We start from the raw sequence: 21,033 nt of genomic DNA, 5'->3' as shown, positions 1-21,033 counted from the left end.
GAGATCTTTGCACAACATAAATTAGTTTTTTGTTTTCTACAAGTGCAATACAAACATGGTGATTTCATGACAACTCTGCTACCAATAACTTTCCTTATAATTTTAGCTAGGGAGTTACACTTGGAAGTGTCATGTTTGGTAAGATTATTTCAGCACCAATTACTTACCAAATGTGGGCTTCCACTGTACTTAAAATGTACAAATGTAACTAGGAAAATATACATACCTGCAAGAGGTACCTCAGCTGTACCTCAGCATGAGGAGGAGGACGAGGTGTAGGCTGGGGTGGAGGGTCAGGAGGACGGGAGAGCAGATCTCGAGTAGGATCACTGCCGTCTGTGCCCCAGTCCCCACAGAGACTGGAGGCATCATCACCATACACAGTTCCCTCCTCACTCATCACACTTATTGTGTCACCTAATAGGAAAACAGTGGAAGTTATTAGGATCTTTAAGATGATAATGACACATTTGCCTATTTTACCTAAACTCCTACAAAGTCCATGGTTAAGATCAGTTTATATGTAAGGCAGCAGCCAACCATTTAACAAGACAAGTGATAAACATACTGGAATTATTGTGACAACAGCAAGCCTAGATCATTGATTTATGCTGTGGTTATACTATAGGGTAACTGGCATATCTGACCTGGTTTAATATGCTATCAGATCCCCCCCACCCCACCCCCCCAAAAAATAAATAAATATATTAATTAATATTATATATATATATATATATATATATATATATATATATATATATATATATATATATATATATATATATATATATATATATATATATATATATATATATATATATATATATATATATATATATATATATATATATATATATATATATATATATATATTTTATTTTTTTTCTTTTTTTCCCTTACAACAGTTAGGTTCACATATGACCAACCCATCACTTGGGTGAATGCTAAATTTACTATCTAAAAAAAAATTTCTTGATACACTTGCTGATGGTAAACATTATGATATGCATTGCAGTGTAAAATACATTGTTTTATACATATACGACATATACGTACATTTTAGTGCACTTTCAAGAGACAAAATTTATTTAAAAATTCTTCGGGGTTTTCTAGAATAAAGTCTTGCAAAAGACTGAATAGATTTTGCTTCTGATGGCAATTTTGGAGCAAATTATGACTGTAAGCCAAGTACACAAGTGTACTAGCAACAACCAGTACTCAACAGCTGGTCAGGCTGAGACATCTCAATGTAACAGAACCAAAACTGATCACTTTCATATCAGTTGCTATTATACCACACCTTCCTACTTCCAGGTCCAACATAAATTGGATGCTGAAGACTTTTCCATCTTCCATAATAGGCCTAGGAGTTGCCCAACTATCTAGGGATTTATGCTCAGTATAAAAATACTGTAAACATGAATATAAACATCCCCATTAAGTTTCCAGACAAGTCTGAGCATTTCCTACATCTAGTCTTATCCACATTTGAGATAAGCTTGGTGCCTGTAATCACTCACCCACAAAATCTTAACCACCTCTAGGCAGCACATCAATGCTACACCTGTGAATCCCATAACCACTTGGAGAGAGAGAGAGAGAGAGAGAGAGAGAGAGAGAGAGAGAGAGAGAGAGAGAGAGAGAGAGAGAGAGAGAGAGAGAGAGAGAGAGAGAGAGAGAGAGAGAGAGAGAGAGAGAGAGAGAGAGAGAGAGAGACGAATGAGCTCCCAACCCAGCATCATCTTTGGGTAGAAGGAAGACAAAGATAGAACAGATTGACAAAAAGACCTTGTATGTATAAATAATTATAGCAACCATCATAATATTTAGTTATAAAGTGTTTTATGTATATTTTGGTGGTTAGCACTTTAAATTCGATGAAAGGAGCCAACAAACCTGGGGATTAAGAGCTTAACCTGGTAAGTGGATGGTTTGGTGAGTGTGGCTGGGTTGATGAATGGGTGGGTTAATGGGCAAGAGATGGGTGGATGGATGGGTGGGTGGGCCTGTAGGTTGTGTCTGGTGGGTGGATGGGTGGATGTGGTTGAATGGGTGGCTGGATGGGTAAAATAATGGAAGTGGGTGGGTGCTGAGCATGAGTCAGTGGATAAATGGACAGGGTTTTGGCTGTTGGTGGGTGGATGAGTGGGTGGATACTGTTGAGTGGTTGAGTAACTAGTGGATGGGTTGGTGAATGTTGTGTGAATAGTGTGGGATCCACATTCCACATGCTGCTTTCATGAAGCCTGTGGTCCAGATGTCTGTGTCTAGAGATTTTGGTATCAAGTGTCTTGAGTACCAATCCTCCTGAGGCTTATTTAGATTCAGGCCAATCTGTCTTGAGGATCACCTGACTTGAGGCCTATACGACCAGAGTATTATTAACCCCAGTATCAAGTGACTAGTTCCCCTAATGGTGTAGAATGGTTTTAGGTATGATGGCCTAGCATACCTCATTATCCTAACCAACAATAGACTGTGAATTCTCAAGTGTATCTTGTAATTCTTCATGACAACCAGGCCAATTCTTTCATTTCAACTGGTAACAAAATATTTCAGCAAGACAGTGCCACTTATCAGAATGGCTTTAAAGTAGTGACAGACCATTATCCATGACTGGCCACCCAACAAACCTGATATATCACCTACTGAGAATATTTGAGCAATTCTGAAAGGTAAATAAAGGAATAAAGACAATTCTATTTCTATGATTGACAAACTTGAAAGGACTCTCAGTGAGGCATGAAAAGCAGGCAAGCTGAAACTTGCCAGAAACTTGTAGACAACATTCAGATAATTTAAAAAAAGTTTAAGTCTGCAAAAACTTCACTATCAACAAATAAAACCATTGGTGAGTATCCATATCAGTTTTCAATGTATTTTAATGTATAATTATGAGATTTTAATGAGTTTACCTATGTGTAACAATAAAATTTACATAGGTCTTACCTGCAGCAGGAGAATGGGGAAGGAGGAGTGCCTGACGGGGTATTATGTCTATAGGAGAGGGTAGGGCTGGTGGTGAGTGTGGCCCATGCTGAGGGGTGACAGTATGAGTGTCTCCAGTAGCTTGACTCAGATATCCACTATCTCCAATCTCTCCAGTATCCAGTGATGCAATCTGTCAAGTGAAGAATTTGTCAATGCTTTCAATGTGTGAATTATAAGATATCAAAAGCAGTTTTCTAAACAGATATCCCTACAAAGAAGATAGCTGCCTCACACAAACATTAATATACTTGCATTCAATTACATTTGTTACTTCATTTTCATTAACTAATTCTTAGAAAACTAGATGAAGGCCTTCAAGGAAACAATGAAAATATGAAATAGCACATCTTTTCAATCTTCCAGAAGTGTGCTTGGAGTGTCCTCCCTCAGTAATAATATGAGATTCAGTAGATTTAATCAATTTGACAGGCAGAAAGAACTGGGAATGACTGCACAGGGTATGTACGATATCATGTAAGGTAATGTACTTATTGTGAGGAGGTACACAGGAATCCAATTCATCTGGCAACTATGGGAAACTGGATGTTCATGTTAGTTGAAGTTTGGAATATAAATACTGTTCACTCTCTCTCCAAACATATCACTGGTCACAATTTCTTTGATAACACAAATGGATAGGATATTCTACCCACAAAAAATTAAACAAGTCAGCTTCCAAGTTACTTAAATCTTATTTAGTGGATCTCAACTTGAAATTATTTGACCAAGATGTTTAAAACTTACAACAAGCATATTTCAACAATTATCAAAACGTAGTCAGTTTTATTCAAATGTAATTTGTGTTCACTAAAACCTATGTCTAATTTATCACAACATAATTCCAGTGAAGAATGCTCTGAAGGAGATGGAGGAGAGGAAGTCACCAGGACCACTGGCATTGTTAAGTGATAAACTGAAGGTACTTGGAAACACTGGTATTGCAAAGAAAAAGCATGCATTTAGGCAAGTGCATGACAGGGAGATGCTGCATAAGAAAATAGTTGCAGAATCCCCCATCTACAAATGGAAAAGAAGACACTTTATTGTGTAGTAAGTAGTAAAGTAGAGAAGCATCATTAAAAAAATATATGTAATCACAAAAATTAATTCCTTTATGAGAAGAGTATGGTAGGGGAGGCAACAGACAATGATGTTTTACATGTTGCATATCAATATTGCAAGTATTTTCACTCTTCATACATCTTGACTTTAAGGGAATATCATTAAGAGCTAAAAGAAGTAAAACTGCACCATGTTAAAAGTGTTTATATATACAGTCTGCGCCTAAAGTTTGTTCACTGGGCTACAGTCAAATGGATTAATTGCATTTTTTTATTCATGGCTAAGACTGAGTTTACTTGTAATGCAAAATCTCTGCTAGTACATTGATATGTTACCAACAATGATGCCTTGGCAATGCTGTGTGACAGGGTAGATGAGCTCAGCTGCTTTGTGAGGCCCACAAGGTGGGATTTTGCTTAACATGTTTTGTGCCTCACCATTTTTTGGTGTGGTGCACTACATTTGGTGTGTACATAATCTCATGTGATGGCCAGAAGGATAACTACTAGGGAAAACATAACAGTGCTGGTTACCTTATACAAGTCAGACATTCCAATTAAACACATACCAACTCAGGGAACTGTGAGTGTGCATGTTTGTCAGAAGGTGTTGAAGTGATTTGTTGAGGAGGAAGCATAATACCTGCCTGCATCCCTCTCCAAAGTTAATACCCAGAGGATCCCTAAAAGGGATTACTCTGTTTTGTCTTACACTTTCTTAGCCATTGCAAGCCCTTTTTGGGTCCTTTTGAGTATTAAGTGGTCAGTTGAGAGGTTATACACAACCTTGTACAGCCCTACAGGGCTGTACAAAAAAAAAAATAAATAAATAAATAAAAATAAATAAATAAAATAAAAAAAATATATATATATATATATATATATATATATATATATATATATATATATATATATATATATATATATATATATATATATATATATATATATATATATATAAAGAAAAAAAATACAAATAAATACAAATAAAAAATAAAAGGAATGTATCCAAATACTAGCAGGTTGTAAGTTTTAATTTTCTTTTTAGCACTTTCTATGATACACACAGGCCACCATGTTTACATATTGTTGCTGCTGAAGTGTTGCAGCCTAATTCAATGACAGACTGTATTTGTGGATTTTCACTCTGTGGATGTCTGTTACCTAATCTACAGAAATGTTGAGGCCTGACTGTATATGTGTGTGTGTGTGTGTGTGTGTGTGTGTGTGTGTGTGTGTGTGTGTGTGTGTGTGTGTGTGTGTGTGTGTGTGTGTGTGTGTCTCTGTGTGTGTCTGTGTGTGTGTGTGTGTGTGTGTGTGTGTGTGTGTCTGCAATTCATCAAGGGCTGATCATGAGCAGACTGCAACCACCTGCCATTACCCTCTCAGTGCGAGCTCAGAGCTCATTATTACCGATTACTGGGTAAGACTGTGACCTCACACACCACGCACCTCATCTACCTGGTCAGGGGATGACAGTAACTGCCCTGCTTTTCAGCAGGAAAATCCCAGAAGTAACCAGCCTCTAATGGGGTTCAAACCTACGTCAACCATGGTGGCCAACACAGACTTGGCCCCTTTACCACTGTGTGTGTGTGTGTGTGTGTATCATCAGCTGTTACTTACATATACAGCAGATAAGAAGCAGTCTTTATGCCATGCTGGATTGGATGAAAAAAAAAGTCAGGGGAGATGTGGGAAGAAAAATGGAAGAAAAAATGATGAAATGCATGAATAAAGGAATGGAATGGACATTTGAGGAGCCTTACCTTAGGCACTGTGATGGAGAGGCCATGCATCCTTTCTTCTACCAGAGCAACCTTCTCCCCTGGGCTGCCCATACCCCTTGCCACTGACACTGTCCAAAATATAGCTACTGGTCAAATGTACATTACAGTCTAATGACAAGGCTTTCTAAAATGCATTCAATAGCAAAGACACAACTGAAACTGTATATATATATAAAACTGTATACGACTCTTAGTAATATGTTCCATAATTTACAAAAATCTACCTTTAAAGTGTGCATAAGAACATAAATTAGGAAATGAGATACCACAAGATGCCTGAAAACAATGTTAAAAAACTATCCCAATAATACTCACACTTCTCTGCCATGTTACAAAATAAATACCAATAAATTAACTCAATTTCTCTGTACAGTGCAAGACTGAGATAAAATGAGAACTGCTTCCTTCTCGATAAAAATGTCATTATACATAAAAGCTTTCTTTAACATAACAAAACTACCCAGGATATATGAAAAACAGTAAAAGTATGACCTTACAAAGGAATGTATCACAGCCATTCACAAAATCAACATGAATGGAAAGGTTCAAGCTGAATGAGCCACACCTGAATAGCGGCGAATCTGTGAGGAGGGAACAGATGGGTAGGGCCATGAGAAGTCCCTGTGGACCTGTTTAAGGGAGGCCACAAAATCATCGACGCGTGATGCTCGGTTACGCTCTCTCCTGAGCCACGACACCAATGGAAAGTCCAAATGGGCAGCCATTGTCCCTAGATCCCTTAGACGGCCTCCAAGCAGAAGTTTCTGTTAATGAAGGGAGATACTTGCATGAGAAACAAAGAGATTGATGAAAACCCAGTCCTTGGTAAGCAACAGGAAAAAAGCTTTCAATTAATTATAGTTATCACTACCTACATGGACAGCATACCATCTTCACAGTTGGCTGACCTTTGCATGTCTCTGAAGGATTACATCAAGGAAGAACTCTTCAGCAGTAGATACTTCACGGCTGAGGGAACTACTGGAACGTTTTCGAGTGGGGCCTCCAGCTTGGCTTGGTCTTGTAATGTCAGGAAGAACCTTGGCTGAATCAGAGGTGGTCCTCACCACAGACTGGTGGTTAGTTGGGCCATTTTCACCCACAGCCACTTTTGGGGCTGAAGCTGATGAGAAGGAACGTCCTCGCAACACCTGGCCAGACAAAGACCACCCATAAGACTATTAGGCAGGTAAGATACCAGTCCATTGAAGATTCTATGACTGACAGGCTACAACAGAGAGAGAGAGAGAGAGAGAGAGAGAGAGAGAGAGAGAGAGAGAGAGAGAGAGAGAGAGAGAGAGAGAGAGAGAGAGAGAGAGAGAGAGAGAGAGAGAGAGAGAGAGAGAGAGACTTTAACAATTACAATACTTCAAGTAATTTACATAGTTACAGTACTCTGGCTTCACTTCATGATGTCAAAGTTTTGAGAGCATGATTACATATATAGCAATGCAAATATTTTAAGCATACCTATGGTTTTTAAAACTTGTGAGGCAATACTAAAGAAGTTACTAGTAATGAAAGGTACAATTTCTTCTATATACATAAATCACACATCTTCATCACAATAGCAATTCATAAGTATAATAGATCCTTATAAACAATTACAAACTTACCACAACTGCATAAGCAAAGCTGGCAACAGAAACCCAATACATGATCCTTGACAATGATTCCCTTGGCACAACACAAGATGTATGAACACACAGAACACACACACACACACACACACACACACACACCAAACCTTTATGTACATAGTGAGCAGGTGTTTGCATAATTATTGCACACACACACACACACACACACACACACACACACACACACACACACACACACACACACACTAAAACATAAATGAACATATATTTGAAGGAACTATGATATATATAAAGACAAAAATTATATTTATGTATCAGTCTGATCACACAGGAGTTGACTGTCTCCAAACTGAAAAACGGTAACTCATTATTGCCATCAGATTGCGTCAATGATCCTAGAGTATTAGAAGTCTGTTAAAAATATAAATGATATGAATTTTCCTTTGGAAATAAATAAAGCATGCAAAGTGTCTTCTTGTAAGAAAATGTAAAGTACTTCCATGCACAAACTTTTTCTGGTTTGCAGAGCAAATAAGTCACTGACTGTCTATGAGGAAAGGAATATACTCAATGGTAGCTGGACTTATATCCTCAATAAAAAAAACATAGCAATTTGAACAGTAGTGTTGCATCAAGTTTTATCAGAAGGTTGGTTAAACCTAAATGGGAACCATTTGAGATTCAGCAAACTTTGCAATGCTGTGGTCATCACACAAATTAACTAAAGGTATATTCAGTTTGAAGGTGGCTGCACATTAGTGAAGGGTGGTTCACATCCACTAGATCCTCAATAAGCTGAAATGATAAGATCAATGACCAAGTGTGGATTTTGGTCAAGGACAATTGTGTCAGTGTCAGGAACTTGCAGATGAGGTGGAGATAAGCAGTGGTTTAGTGCATTCCATTTTGAGCAAGAATTTTGATTTGCATAAAGTGCCTGCAAAATTTATGCTAAAGCTGTTAATGAGAAGGATGAGAGGCAACTCTGAAAGTGTCACAGGGCATGGAGAGCTCCAGAAACAGTGACTGATTTCCTGAACACTGTTATTATCAGTGACAAGTCAGGGATTAACAAGTGCAATCTGGAAAAGGTGCAGTTGACACAGTGCAGACACTCAACATGTTTTTGTTGTTAGCAGTAGTGACGTGTTGGTAGCAGATGTGACAGAGATAACAGCGGCAGTGATGAGAGGCTTTTCTCTATTTTTTTGGTTAGCTGATAAATAAAATGTTTGCAACCATCTACACGTAGTTTCCTTTATTTAAACTAATTTTTTGGGGGGTCAGGAGTGTTCTGAAGGGGGAGCACTAATTTTCTATGGATTTTTCTTATCAACAGGTGTGTCTACTACCTAACCCCAGTGGATAATAACAGATGACTGTACTTTGAATAGGACTAAGGTTTCAGGTAAGTCAATTTTTCCCTGCCAAAGGTCAGAGACAATTTTTGAGCAGACCTCATATATTTCTTGTAAATCATAAAAATAAACAATTACAATGAGGATCAATATGGTTGGTCAATTTTATTTAAATGTATTGCTGGGGCATCATGCATTTGGTGAACTGCTATGTTCTTATGCAATCCCTGTTCTTTCCCAGAAACTACATTCTTGTATAAGCTGTACATTTTCAAGTATTTAAGTACTTTTCTCAAATGCATTAATACATCATTGTTATAAGATAAGTTTCATGCCATGGTTTAGATTATCATGGAAACAAGATAACAGGTCATGAAACTGTCTTTAAGGGATCAAATCTTTGACAAAATACTGAAGTTACATGCATGAGAGACTGTCTTTGGGGAAACAGAACCCTTCACAGGATACTGAAGGTAAACAAGCCTTGACTTTCATGCCACTATGCAGCTTTCCTCTCCTAAATAAATTTCCAGTGTTTCGGTTTCACCTGTTATGAAACACCCTTTCTTCTGTCTTATTTCTTTGTCTCTTCTTGGGAGCTTCATGAACAATGTTTTTTGATTAATGACAACAGCACATTTCATAATGCCATATTTGCAAGGTTATTACAACTGTCATACAGCAAACATAAAAGGATAAAACCATATGCTGCATCAAAAGATTTCAAGATTCCCAAAAGAATCCTTGCCCAGTTTCTCATATTCAAAACATAAGTTATTATACATAAGTTATTATAGTTCTATAACATATACTGTCAGAGTGTATATATGTCTTTGTTTTCCATAAACTAACTTATCACACCAGCAGTGTATCATCTTGGTTTATGTAAAATTTTACCAAAAAATGTCTATAATACTTTGGGGTTCATGATAATAGACTTGATTTTTTTATTTTTATTTTTTATATAGGAGGGACACAGGCCAAGGGAAATAAAAATCCAATAATAATAATAATAAAAAAAAAATAGCCCACTGAGATGCTGGTCAACAAATAGTGTCCGAAGAGGTATTCAAAAATCGAAGGATAAATGTCTTGAAACCTCCCTCATAGGAAGGTGGAAATATAGAAGCAGGCAGGAAGTTCCAGAGTTTACCAGATAAAGAGATGAATGATTGAGAATACTGGTTGAATCTTGCATTAGAGAGGTTGACAGAATAGGGGTGAGAGAAAAAAGAAAGTCTTGTGCAGCGATGCCATTGGAGGAGGGGAGGCATGCAGTTAGCAAGATCAGAAGAGCAGTTAGCATGAAAATACCGATAGAAGATAGCTACAGATTCAACTATGCAGGTATGAGAAAGAGGCTGAAGACAGTCAGTTAGAGAAGAGGAGTTAATGAGATGAAAAGCTTTTGATTCCACCCTGTCTAAAAGAGGGGTATGAGTGGAACCCCCCAAACATGTGAAGCATACTCCATGCATGGACAGATAAGGCCCTTGTACAGAGTTAGCAGCTGGGGGGTGAGAAAAACTGGTGGAGATGTCTCAGAATGCTTAATTTCATAGAAGCTGTTTTGTTAGGTGGGGTGATTGCTGACAGAGCCTATTGAAGTGGTCTCAAGTGGTTTCTCATTATTCCATTATCACAATTAACAGTTCTAGTGAGATAACATTTACCTGCCTCATACTCAGATAAAGTGAGTGCTCAGAATGCCATGTTGATTCTGTATTTAGATGTACTTAATGAATAATGCCTAACAACAGTTTTAATGACTTTAAAAGTAGTGAAGTGTCACCTTCCTAGACTTGATACATATCCAGTGATTGTCCATAACAAGTCTTAAGTAGTACATATAGATGACAAAATTTCACAGTAAGTTATAATTTTCAGCAACAGATCAGAAATTTAACACTGGTTTCTGGACAGAACTGTATTTTGTCATCATAACCTAGCACATCTGTTGTCTTCATTCTTTTAAGGGACTTAAAATTAATCAAAATCAGAAAAGATGCATAGATTAAAAACTGATGTATAAAGACTGAAAAGAAGAGAGAAGACACAGACATGACACATTTTTTTGTAATTAACAGAGCACACACCCACACACACACACACACACAATGATGGAAACATGGATAATCATGCAGTCAGCTTTGTCAGAACAACACCAAACTAAATACTACACCAGACTCAGCAATACCTGTGGTAGGATGACCAGAACAGACGGGATCCTTCTCAACAACATCTGTTTGTTGGAGCCACCAACACATAGCAGGAATTAGTCACAACATGATGAAATTGAGCTTCATGCAACAAAACTTCATCAAGTGTTTTAACAAGAAAAAGGTAATATAGAACTACAGCATGGAAAACAAAACAAAAAGAGAGATAGACTAGCATGCTCAATACATCCTTCAGCTGTGTTCATCCTCATTGTTAATGTGTTGCACATTCCTTGAAAGGACATGCTTTCAATTCCTCCTCCTTTTTTTCAATGATAATGTGGCCATTATCATCCACTGCCTCAAGGTAGATCAAAACTAATCTCTCCCTAGAAAGTCAATAAAATCAAGTTACCGGCAAAAGAAATTATAATCCAAGAAGTCAATACCTGAGTGTTTGGAAGGATCATGGAGAGATCCTCATCTACACAGGCTGGAGACACTGGTGGGGTGGCATGAGTAAATCCAACTTTGGTGCTGCCACAAGAAGGTATAGAGGGCTTTGGTGAGTCCAAATCTGTTGGATCTGAAAGAATACAAAAACAGTTGTTAAAACATTTCAAGTTTCAAAAAACACTTGCTGAATCACAAAATATGTAAAAAAATGGTGTGAATATTTTCCAGTATTTCAATATTTTCCAGTATTTTTAAGAGGAGGGTCTTATGTTGATTTAATACAGATACCTTTTAGTAATGAGTTTATATAAATTGGATGTAGTGAAGACCTAAATACCAAAACAATATAATGAAATCAAAGGATTCATAATGGCCCTTGTTGCAAATAGTGTTTCTTGGCCATTTCCAGTGTCGGCATTCCTTAGATATATGCAGCCATATCTAACACATTTTGGAAATTACAGATTGCATTTGCTACACTACTAGGGTACATAGATTATTCTCTTATGTTCTGTACCATCCATTTTCTAAGAATACATAGGACATTAAAGATACTACTGGTATATGAAAACTGGTGCATTGCTGTAACCACAGCCAGGATTACAGAACTGTTGTCATTCCTGGGATGGCTGGGAAAGCATTAGAAGGAGCTTTTGTCTGACCACATCATCTATAATTCCAATGTTCAGATGTTCAATCTTTATATTTCTTAGCAAATACAAGCTTCTTCTCTAAATGGCATTGGTGAAAAAGTTTCCTGGTGGAAGTACAGCTGAGCAGCTGCAAGTCTTTTTCCAACTGATTTTTAAAACATTTAAAGCTCATTGATGTACATTAGAATACAATGGTGATAGGCATAATATGTCTGACTATACTGTAGATCAAAAAATGTTAATTGGACTCTTGATACTGTTTTTAATAAAACATAAAAGCTATATTAATTTACATTTTTAATGTGAAGGTTGATCAATGAAACCTGCCTTTAATATCAAATAATTATTATGTGTCAGTAGACCACTATTATAATGGCTAGAAGTTATCAACTTTCAAGTAGTCTATGAAGTGGAAACAGAGAACAACCAGTGATGTAAGCCACGCACACCCACTCTTTCCACTCCAACACCAGGGAGGTGGCACACTCAGTACCTCACCCAAACCACCTCACTGGCGTGCACTCACCACATGTCATTCCACCTTGCCTTACATAATGGACTTCAATGTAAATATTGAGGAGATATATGTCTTTTAGGAGTTACATGTGTGTTTGGCTAGTTATTTATAACTGATACTCATTAAGACATGTATTAATAATGGTAATAAATGGTAATGTGATAGTTATAATATATTGATAGATGATGTATCATTATTTCAGAAATGCACAACTAGCTCTCTAGCAACCTGGAGACAAACGGCAGTTCATGTATTGATTATCCATACTTGTTGGGTTGGATGGAAGGAAATCCATCATTATGATTAAGAAGTTCTTCCCTAGAAAAAGCGATCATTGCATCCTGAAATTTCAACAAGGTTAATGATCTCTGTTATATATAGTAGATATCTGTGTTAGCATTCTAGTTTGGGCAGATTTATGCTACAATGAAATTTAAGGAAGTGATATATCTCATTTATTTTATTTATATGATGATAGTTATAAGCAAAGCAAAGACTTCACAAAGACTGATGCAATGATAAGGCACACTGAAGAAAAATCTACTCATTACAAGCAGGAATATCAAGACAGAACACTCAAAACAGCTCACCAAGCTGAGATTTGGGGAAGGGAACTTCATTCTCATTCAGACAATCAGCTGATTACATCAGGTAGGTTAACCTCCTGCAGCAGCCCTGAAGACTACATTCTAATTAGGCACAAATGCTCTCAATTCCCACTGTCCTTCCATCTCATTAATGGTTTTCCCATAGTGTTACACCTCTATTTCATCTACTTAACTTCTTTATGGACAACTTTTCTGTCCTCTCTACATCCTCAAAGCATCATGATATTCCTTGCTCTGCTCAATCAACAAACCAATTCTCCTCCATATTTCCTTTGTATTCACTATCCATGCATGTTACTTCACAGATATCTGATGTTTATTACCTTCAAGCTCTTCTATTTTTCTACTAGATCCCGTATTTCACCTTCACACAGTGCACTCGGTACTATTACATACACTATAAGATTTTCTTTGTATTCATTCAAAGCTACCTACAACAAATTCCTCTTCAAATCTTTCTTACTTCATTCATTCCAATCCTCTCTCTCTCTCTCTCTCTCTCTCTCTTCTATAAATAAATAAATAAATTTACTTATTTATTTATTTATTCAAATTTATTTACTAAGCAAGAATTGTCTTTTCACTAAAACATCCACAAAAGGAGAAGTAAACTGGCTAATTATTTCAATGTATAATGAGTTTCAGTTTTTAATTTTAATCTTTATTTATTTATTTATTTTTTTACTTAACAAAAAAATAGTTTACTTAATTTTGTGGTAAATATAGAAAGTGTAGAAAATCCTTCCTAGTGATACCATAGAAAGAGGACAGGAAATGGCTGCATCATAACTCTTACCTATGGAGCGCAGGAAACGAATCAGGTCTTTGCTGAGATCCCACTTCCCAGCCTCCAAGGTGGCATCAAGGAGGCGGGTGGCAAGGCTGCGACTCACAGAAGCACTCTCCAAGTTCTAGGGTAAGAAACAGGCACAATTCCAGAGATCATGTAACATTAATTACTTATTTTTATGAGAACTGTGGTGCTGTTATACTTGACCTCTTCTGTTATCTCTAAGCATACTATATATATATATATATATATATATATATATATATATATATATATATATATATATATATATATATATATATATATATATATCAAACTTGGTATTATTCAATGCCTCAAAAACTCAATTCCTCCATCTATCAACTTGACACAACCTACCAGACAACTATCCCCTCTTCTTCGATGACACTCAACTGTCCCCCTCTTCTACAATGAACATCCTCGGTCTGTCCTTTTCTTATAATCTGAACTGAAAACTTCACCTCTCATCTCTAGCTAAAACAACTTCTATGAAGTTAGGCATTCTGAGACGTCTCCACCAGTTTTTCTCACCCCCCCCAGCTGTTAACTCTGTACAAGAGCCTTATCCGTCCATGTATGGAGTATGCTTCACATGTATGGGGGCGTTCCACTCTTCTAGACAGGGTGGAATCAAAAGCTTTTTGTCTCATCAACTCCTCTCCTCTAACTGACTGTCTTCAGCCTCTCTCTCATCGCCGCAATGTGGCATCTCTAGCTGTCTTCTACCACTATTTTCATGCTAACTGCTCTTCTGATCTTACTAACTGCATGCCTCCCCTCCTCCCACAGTCTCGCTGCACAAGCCTTTCTTCTTTCTCTCACCCCTATTCTGTCCACCTCTCTAATGCAAGAGTTAACCAGTATTCTCAATCATTCATCCCTTTCTCCAGTAAACTCTGGAACTCCCTGCCTGCTTTTGTATTTTCATCTTCCTATGACTTGAATTCCTTCAAGAAGGAGGTTTCAAGACACTTATCCTTCAATTTTTGACTACTGCTTTGGACCCTTTTCTGGGACTGGCATCTCAGTGGGCTTTTTTTTTAATGGATTTTTGTTGCCCTTGGCCAGTGTTCCTCCTATATATATATATATATATATATATATATATATATATATATATATATATATATATATATATATATATATATATATATATATACATAATTAATATCCCGTAGATTAATAGAAGGCAATAACAAAATAATTACAACCAACTAAGTATACAAGTTGATCTACTCAGATTCTTCATCTCTACCCACCTGCAAAATTATGAGGTAAGATGCTGCTGTGTCTAGCTGGGCAACTTCTAGTGCCCTAATGAAGAGTTGTTTAGGGCTACCAGCTGCTGAGAATAGGTAATGCCAAAGTGCTAGTTCAGTCTTTCGAGCACACTGCACCACTGTCTGAAGGTACACTGGAAACTCTCTAATGAACTCAACAACTCGGGGCAGTAAGCAGTCTGGGAGAGGATCTTTGCTTGAGGCTTCTTCTTCCAGAACCTGATGATACAATCCATGTAAGTCATCACACCCATCCAAACCCAATTTTCTTAATGAGCAAAGAGGATGTCCATACCTAAAGAACATTTAAAATATTAATCTACGATGAGTTTAGTGAAAATTTTCAAACTAGGGTTCAATACGAAAAAAGTATCAGGAAAGAGTTGTGACCTATAGCAAGAGATCTAAGAGACATCAATACAAATATTAATTAGAGAGAGAGAGAGAGAGAGAGAGAGAGAGAGAGAGAGAGAGAGAGAGAGAGAGAGAGAGAGAGAGAGAGAGAGAGAGAGAGAGAGAGAGAGAGAGAGAGAGAGACTGGAATATATAGATAAAATACCTAAAATGAACCAGTGATTTCTGCCATGACCAGGACCTCAAATGAATTCCCAGGAACAGAGACTACAGTAAATTACATTAGATTGGACTTTTGTTAAGCAGACTGAAGGACCTTACCTGGTGGAGCAACAGTTCAAGAGCATGAGGGAAGTAGGGTAACTCTCGGCAAGTGTTAGCCACCTCCCATGCATGATATCCTAGGTTTCGGCGCAACAGTTGTCGCAGGAGGTGATGGAGGTAAACTTGGCTCTGAAAATTAAATGAAGAGAAATACTGAGTTCAACACATGAGTTACATATAAGTACTTCTCATATAATGTGGCTTACTCTAAAACTTTGTATTCAAAATCTTAGAAGTTATATTAAATTTGAGGCATGAATTAAATACTTTGGTAAGTGACTTTTCAAATACTGATGCTTGATAAGCTTGTCAGATTTGATACTAAAAGAGAGACGGCTAGTTATTCAGCAAGGTGTCTATATGAATGAAAATCATGCACGTCACAAATTTAGCATCCTTCATTTAAAATATACAGGAAACTTGAAATAACATGCACCATTTTAAAGTTGCAGTCTTGTGTGAACACTGCAGTCAGAAAAATCAATGAAGTTTAAAGATCTTTTAACTATCTTAAGCAAAGCAATGAAGAAACATGTATGGCAGAAAGCCAATAGCTGATCACTTGATGAAAATCTAGAGGTACAAGGTTTCATTCCTCAGCTACCAACTCACTATAAATTGCTAGTTCTGCTACTTTTTTCATTACACATGAGATTCAGAACCATTTCTATCTAGGCTTGAAAATACTAGTTGAAAATGCAAATCATGGAACCCAACTGTGCACAAAGTTCATATTATATGCACTTACTTGAAGAACATTTCTTGTGTAAATTAAAAACCTACTGTATTTATCAATTGAAAAGGATAATTGCTGCTATTTTATATATCAGTTCATCAGAGATACCAAATGTGTAATCAGAAAATACTTACAGTTCGCTCCACTACCATGAGGGGTTGATGATGGGAGGCAGCATCACAGGCCAGCAAGGAAGTATCAGTCTCAGCTCCAAGGAGAATGCCCTCCTCAAACATAACAGCTGTAAAGCAAGGCAACCAAATCTTAATATTAGTAGTAGTGGAGAGAGAGAGAGAGAGAGAGAGAGAGAGAGAGAGAGAGAGAGAGAGAGAGAGAGAGAGAGAGAGAGAGAGAGAGAGAGAGAGAGAGCACCCTTTCCTACAGTGATTTTATTTTCAATATCATTGTGATATATATATAATATATATATATATATATATATATATATATATATATATATATATATATATATATATATATATATATATATATATATATATATTTTTTTTTTTTATTTAATTGTTGAATGTGACAATAAAAGATGACAGGACTAGCACTGCATACAAGTCTGCAAACTGAGAACATACAGATATCACTGATTAATCAGTTTGTATGACTGCATGAAAGTTGCTTAAAAAGTGGGTTGTGTGACAGTACAGCAAAAAGGATAGTATGATGTTAAATGCATGAAGCAAATGGTCTGTGCTCTTTGAAGAATGGCAAGGAAGACCTACTAGCAGGCAGAAACAAATTTTCTAAGTTATTTGGTCCTAAGGAGTTATGTGAAGATTGTCACTGGAAAAGAACATAATATCTAAGAAATTAGGATATAAGGAACAGCACTTGTGCTTGGCACAAGACATTAGTAACATCAAATTATGACATCACTGGATAAGTAGCCAATTATAAGCATATGTGTATTCTGTGTGTTGTCTTTTTTTGGCTTATCTAATTTGTGTGTGCTGTGTTTTTTTTTACTTATTTAATTCTGTATAATTTGTTACTAAATACTCTGTTACTGTAAGACATAATGATCTCCACATTTGATCATATCATACAAAGTTATAACTACATATTGTTAAGGAAAAGAAAATGGAATGCCTTTATACAAATCAGACATCCTTCTTATAAAAAAACAATTGGCTTATTTACTATAAAACTCATCTGGGTTCCAGACGCAAGCTCTGGAAAAATGGAGTTCCTGCTGACCAACAATAAAAAGTACTGTAAAGTCATATTAAGGAATAAAGGCAAAGCTGGCCATTGATCTTAATTTGCATTGTCATGGAGATGGGCAGAAGTGTAAATTAGTCTCCCATCTTGCATGGTTAAAGGTGAGGCTGTCTGATTTGTGAAGTAAGATCATACCTCAGAAACTAAAAACAATGTGAGCACTCAAGTATAGCTCACAATCTACATTTTTCCCAAAGTATGCAACTTTACTGCATGGCAGCTGTTAGCTGATGTAAAATGAAAATAAGTAATTCAATGTAACAAAAATAAGTATTGATTAGTAATTAAAGATTAACACCTAAGTCAGGAAATTAAGTGAAATATGTGAAGGAAATGCTATTTCTTTCATTTTATAAATTTCTGTTCCTACTTCCTTCTTCACTGTCACTTTATATATGCAGGAAATGGTAAACTGCACATGAAAACACTTATAGATGGATACAGTTACCTAGTACAGTAAATCAAACTGCAGAAAATGTAAAACTTAAAAAAATAAGTAAATAAAAAGAAATAATAATTACCTGCTTTCTCATAAGATTTTTTTCTTTCTATTCTGAGAAGATCAATGACAAAGAGAGAGAAAACTAAGTTATTATATCCAAATATTGATGTTTAATTGCTATGGGATCTCTTGTCCCTCAATTAATGTAAAAATAACATCAGGACCTTAATCAATGACTTCATGATTTAGGAACAGTTAACATTAGTCCTCTTCTTTGGAGAAATGTATGGTTATCTGAACATCCTTAACCATTACCACCATCACCTACCCAAGGGATATATGGACGGAGTGAAGGGCAACATGATCCTTCGGGCCATGAAGGTGTGTGACTTATCGGAGGAATTAGGAAACAAAGGCAACCATGCTCGGGTGCCATGCGCTCCACAGTGGAGCCACAAGGCATGGCTCAGATGGGGCTTATGACTAACAGCACAGCTACTACACCACAGTGCTTCGCAACCTGATGCCAGCACAATGGGTGTCATCTGTGCACTGTGAAACTGAACACATAAAAACATTATGCATTACAATGGAGAAAATTATTATCAGAATCTACAAAGTTAAACTTACTTTCAACAAATAAATTCTGCAGTTGAAAATCAAATTTCAGATATAATATGAGACATGATATGTGTATATGTTCTTTCAATGCATCTTTTCTTCTATATGGGTGTGTGTATGAAAAGGCAGTTAATGAATTGTAAATCATGTTAAAGAATTATAAAAACAAGAAAATTCAGAAAGATCAATTTGAGAGAGAAAAAAAAAAAAAGTTAATTTTTCTTCTACCATTTATCTATATACCAGAATAATACATGTTGACCAACACTAACTTGATTCTGTGACTAATCCAGCAATAATTTCACCTAGCACAATTTAAAAGTTTTCCACTACACCAACCTGCTGCTGCTACTATTTGTTGGAAAGATGATAAAATGTATTTAAAGTTTTTTAAGAGAGAAAGGAAAAAAGGACTGAGACAGCAGTATAATAATATAGCAGTACGAGAATAACAGAAGTGAGGAGTGGATGACCTAAGAAGCATTATGATGCAAAACAGGTCACAAGAAGATATTTGCTGCATAAATAGCTGTGGCATTACTTCCAAATACCCAGAAGCCATTCCAATTTGTTTTCCACATTCATTATTAAACCTGCTCAGTTTTAGCTCCAGCCATGGCTCCAGTGAAATAAGTAAATGCTTCTTGTTGTGTGAAGCACAAGCACACTGCACATTATCCACAAAAGATAAGGTTGAACTTCTGAAAAAACTCAACAGCAGTGCGTCTGTGTGAAGCTTGTGTAAGTATAGTATAGTATTGCCTCTTTGACAGTTTATGACTTAAAGAAACAAAGTTTCTTTTATTAGTAGTATCAGCTATACTGATACTAACAATATTGTTTATGACAGAAGAAATATAAAGAAAACTTGCTCAGTTTCTTTTGTTAACAATATTGGCTGTACCAGTACTGATAGTGCCCTACAGGTCCCAATGATACTGGATTAGTGATGGACAACCTGTATCTTTCATGAAGGAGATAGGAATTTGAGGCAAGACTTCATTCATACTCTTAATCATAACTAGAGGCATTCCCTCCCATCCCAGCCTCAAGTCCTCCAGGATGAGAGGGGATGATCCTCACCAGCCACAAAATGTGAAGGTCAGTTGCACAGGATACCAAGGTTCTTCCTTTATCATGACTAAGCATCAAAATAGGTTTACTGCTACTAAACCATGACAGGCTCAATCCTTTTCCCACTTTTGACATGATCACAATAAAAGGGAAAATTTCTTATACAGGAACTTGAGATCACACCCCCTAATATTAATACTCTTCCATACATACCTGCCCTCCATTCATTCTATCACACAAGAATTCTTCTCTGTTGTTAAGAAGTTCCCTTTCAATTACTGCTCTCTTCACAGTGTCCATACCCTTCATTTGTGGTCTTTCCTCTAGCCTCATGCTTATTTAGTAACTATGTAAATATTCTAAAATTCCATTATGGAAGACTTCAAAAGCTTGGGTTTGTAAATTTCTTTTGGTTAGGTTTATGAATTATAATCATTGTCTTTTTACTGAATATTCTGCTTATCTGAGAGAAGGCAAATTGCATTATTGTAAGCCAGTAGTATAACAGATCTCAACTAATTTATTTTCAAGTCTTTTCATTTAACTTGGTTTTAAACATATATATATTTTTTTGTTCTTGGTACCTTTAATTCCACAGCACTAAATGCCAATACTTTTTTATGGGAATTGAATCTCAAAGTCTTTTAAGCACCTTATTTTCTTAAATTACAAGAATGTCCTCTTGATTTTCAATCACTTGTCACCAGAACATTTATTATATATATATTTTAACATTTCAGTACCTTCAGATAGTGAGTATAAGATAACTATGAACATGAGAAGCCATTTTGAAGAGGATTCCAGTTAACTACCTGACTGCTCAACCAACAACCTGCATCTTGAAAGACACAAGACAGTTCTTTAAACAATTCTAGCTTTCAAAGATATATCACTTAAGAAGTAAAATATATTAAATCAAAGAACATCACAATGGGGCTATCAATTTAATCAAAAGTATTCCAAG

The 21,033-nt window shown here is 36.3% G+C and overlaps 1 protein-coding gene across 3 annotated transcripts in view; it reads right to left on the bottom strand.

Annotated features, from left to right (window-relative positions):
• The window catches only part of LOC135103842 (guanine nucleotide exchange factor subunit Rich-like), a 59,231-nt gene that overhangs the window by 18,611 nt on the left and 19,587 nt on the right, over positions 1 to 21,033 (bottom strand). For 2 of the 3 annotated variants that reach the window (XM_064010683.1, XM_064010684.1), the window contains 12 exons: positions 18,703 to 18,934; positions 16,834 to 16,940; positions 15,961 to 16,092; positions 15,265 to 15,504; positions 13,991 to 14,105; positions 11,410 to 11,546; positions 10,999 to 11,043; positions 6,751 to 6,993; positions 6,408 to 6,606; positions 5,822 to 5,910; positions 2,950 to 3,121; positions 227 to 417 (listed from right to left, as the gene is read on the bottom strand). In XM_064010683.1, coding sequence (XP_063866753.1) covers positions 227 to 417; positions 2,950 to 3,121; positions 5,822 to 5,910; positions 6,408 to 6,606; positions 6,751 to 6,993; positions 10,999 to 11,043; positions 11,410 to 11,546; positions 13,991 to 14,105; positions 15,265 to 15,504; positions 15,961 to 16,092; positions 16,834 to 16,940; positions 18,703 to 18,934 — 1,902 coding nt within the window. The remainder of the gene's footprint in view (positions 1 to 226; positions 418 to 2,949; positions 3,122 to 5,821; positions 5,911 to 6,407; positions 6,607 to 6,750; positions 6,994 to 10,998; positions 11,044 to 11,409; positions 11,547 to 13,990; positions 14,106 to 15,264; positions 15,505 to 15,960; positions 16,093 to 16,833; positions 16,941 to 18,702; positions 18,935 to 21,033) is intronic. The other variant, XM_064010685.1, reaches the window with a different exon arrangement.

This window comes from Scylla paramamosain, chromosome 9 (assembly GCF_035594125.1).
Source record: "Scylla paramamosain isolate STU-SP2022 chromosome 9, ASM3559412v1, whole genome shotgun sequence".
NCBI lineage: Eukaryota > Metazoa > Arthropoda > Malacostraca > Decapoda > Portunidae > Scylla > Scylla paramamosain.
Note: the sequence above shows the minus strand (reverse complement) of the source record. Positions and strands in the feature narration are given on the sequence as shown.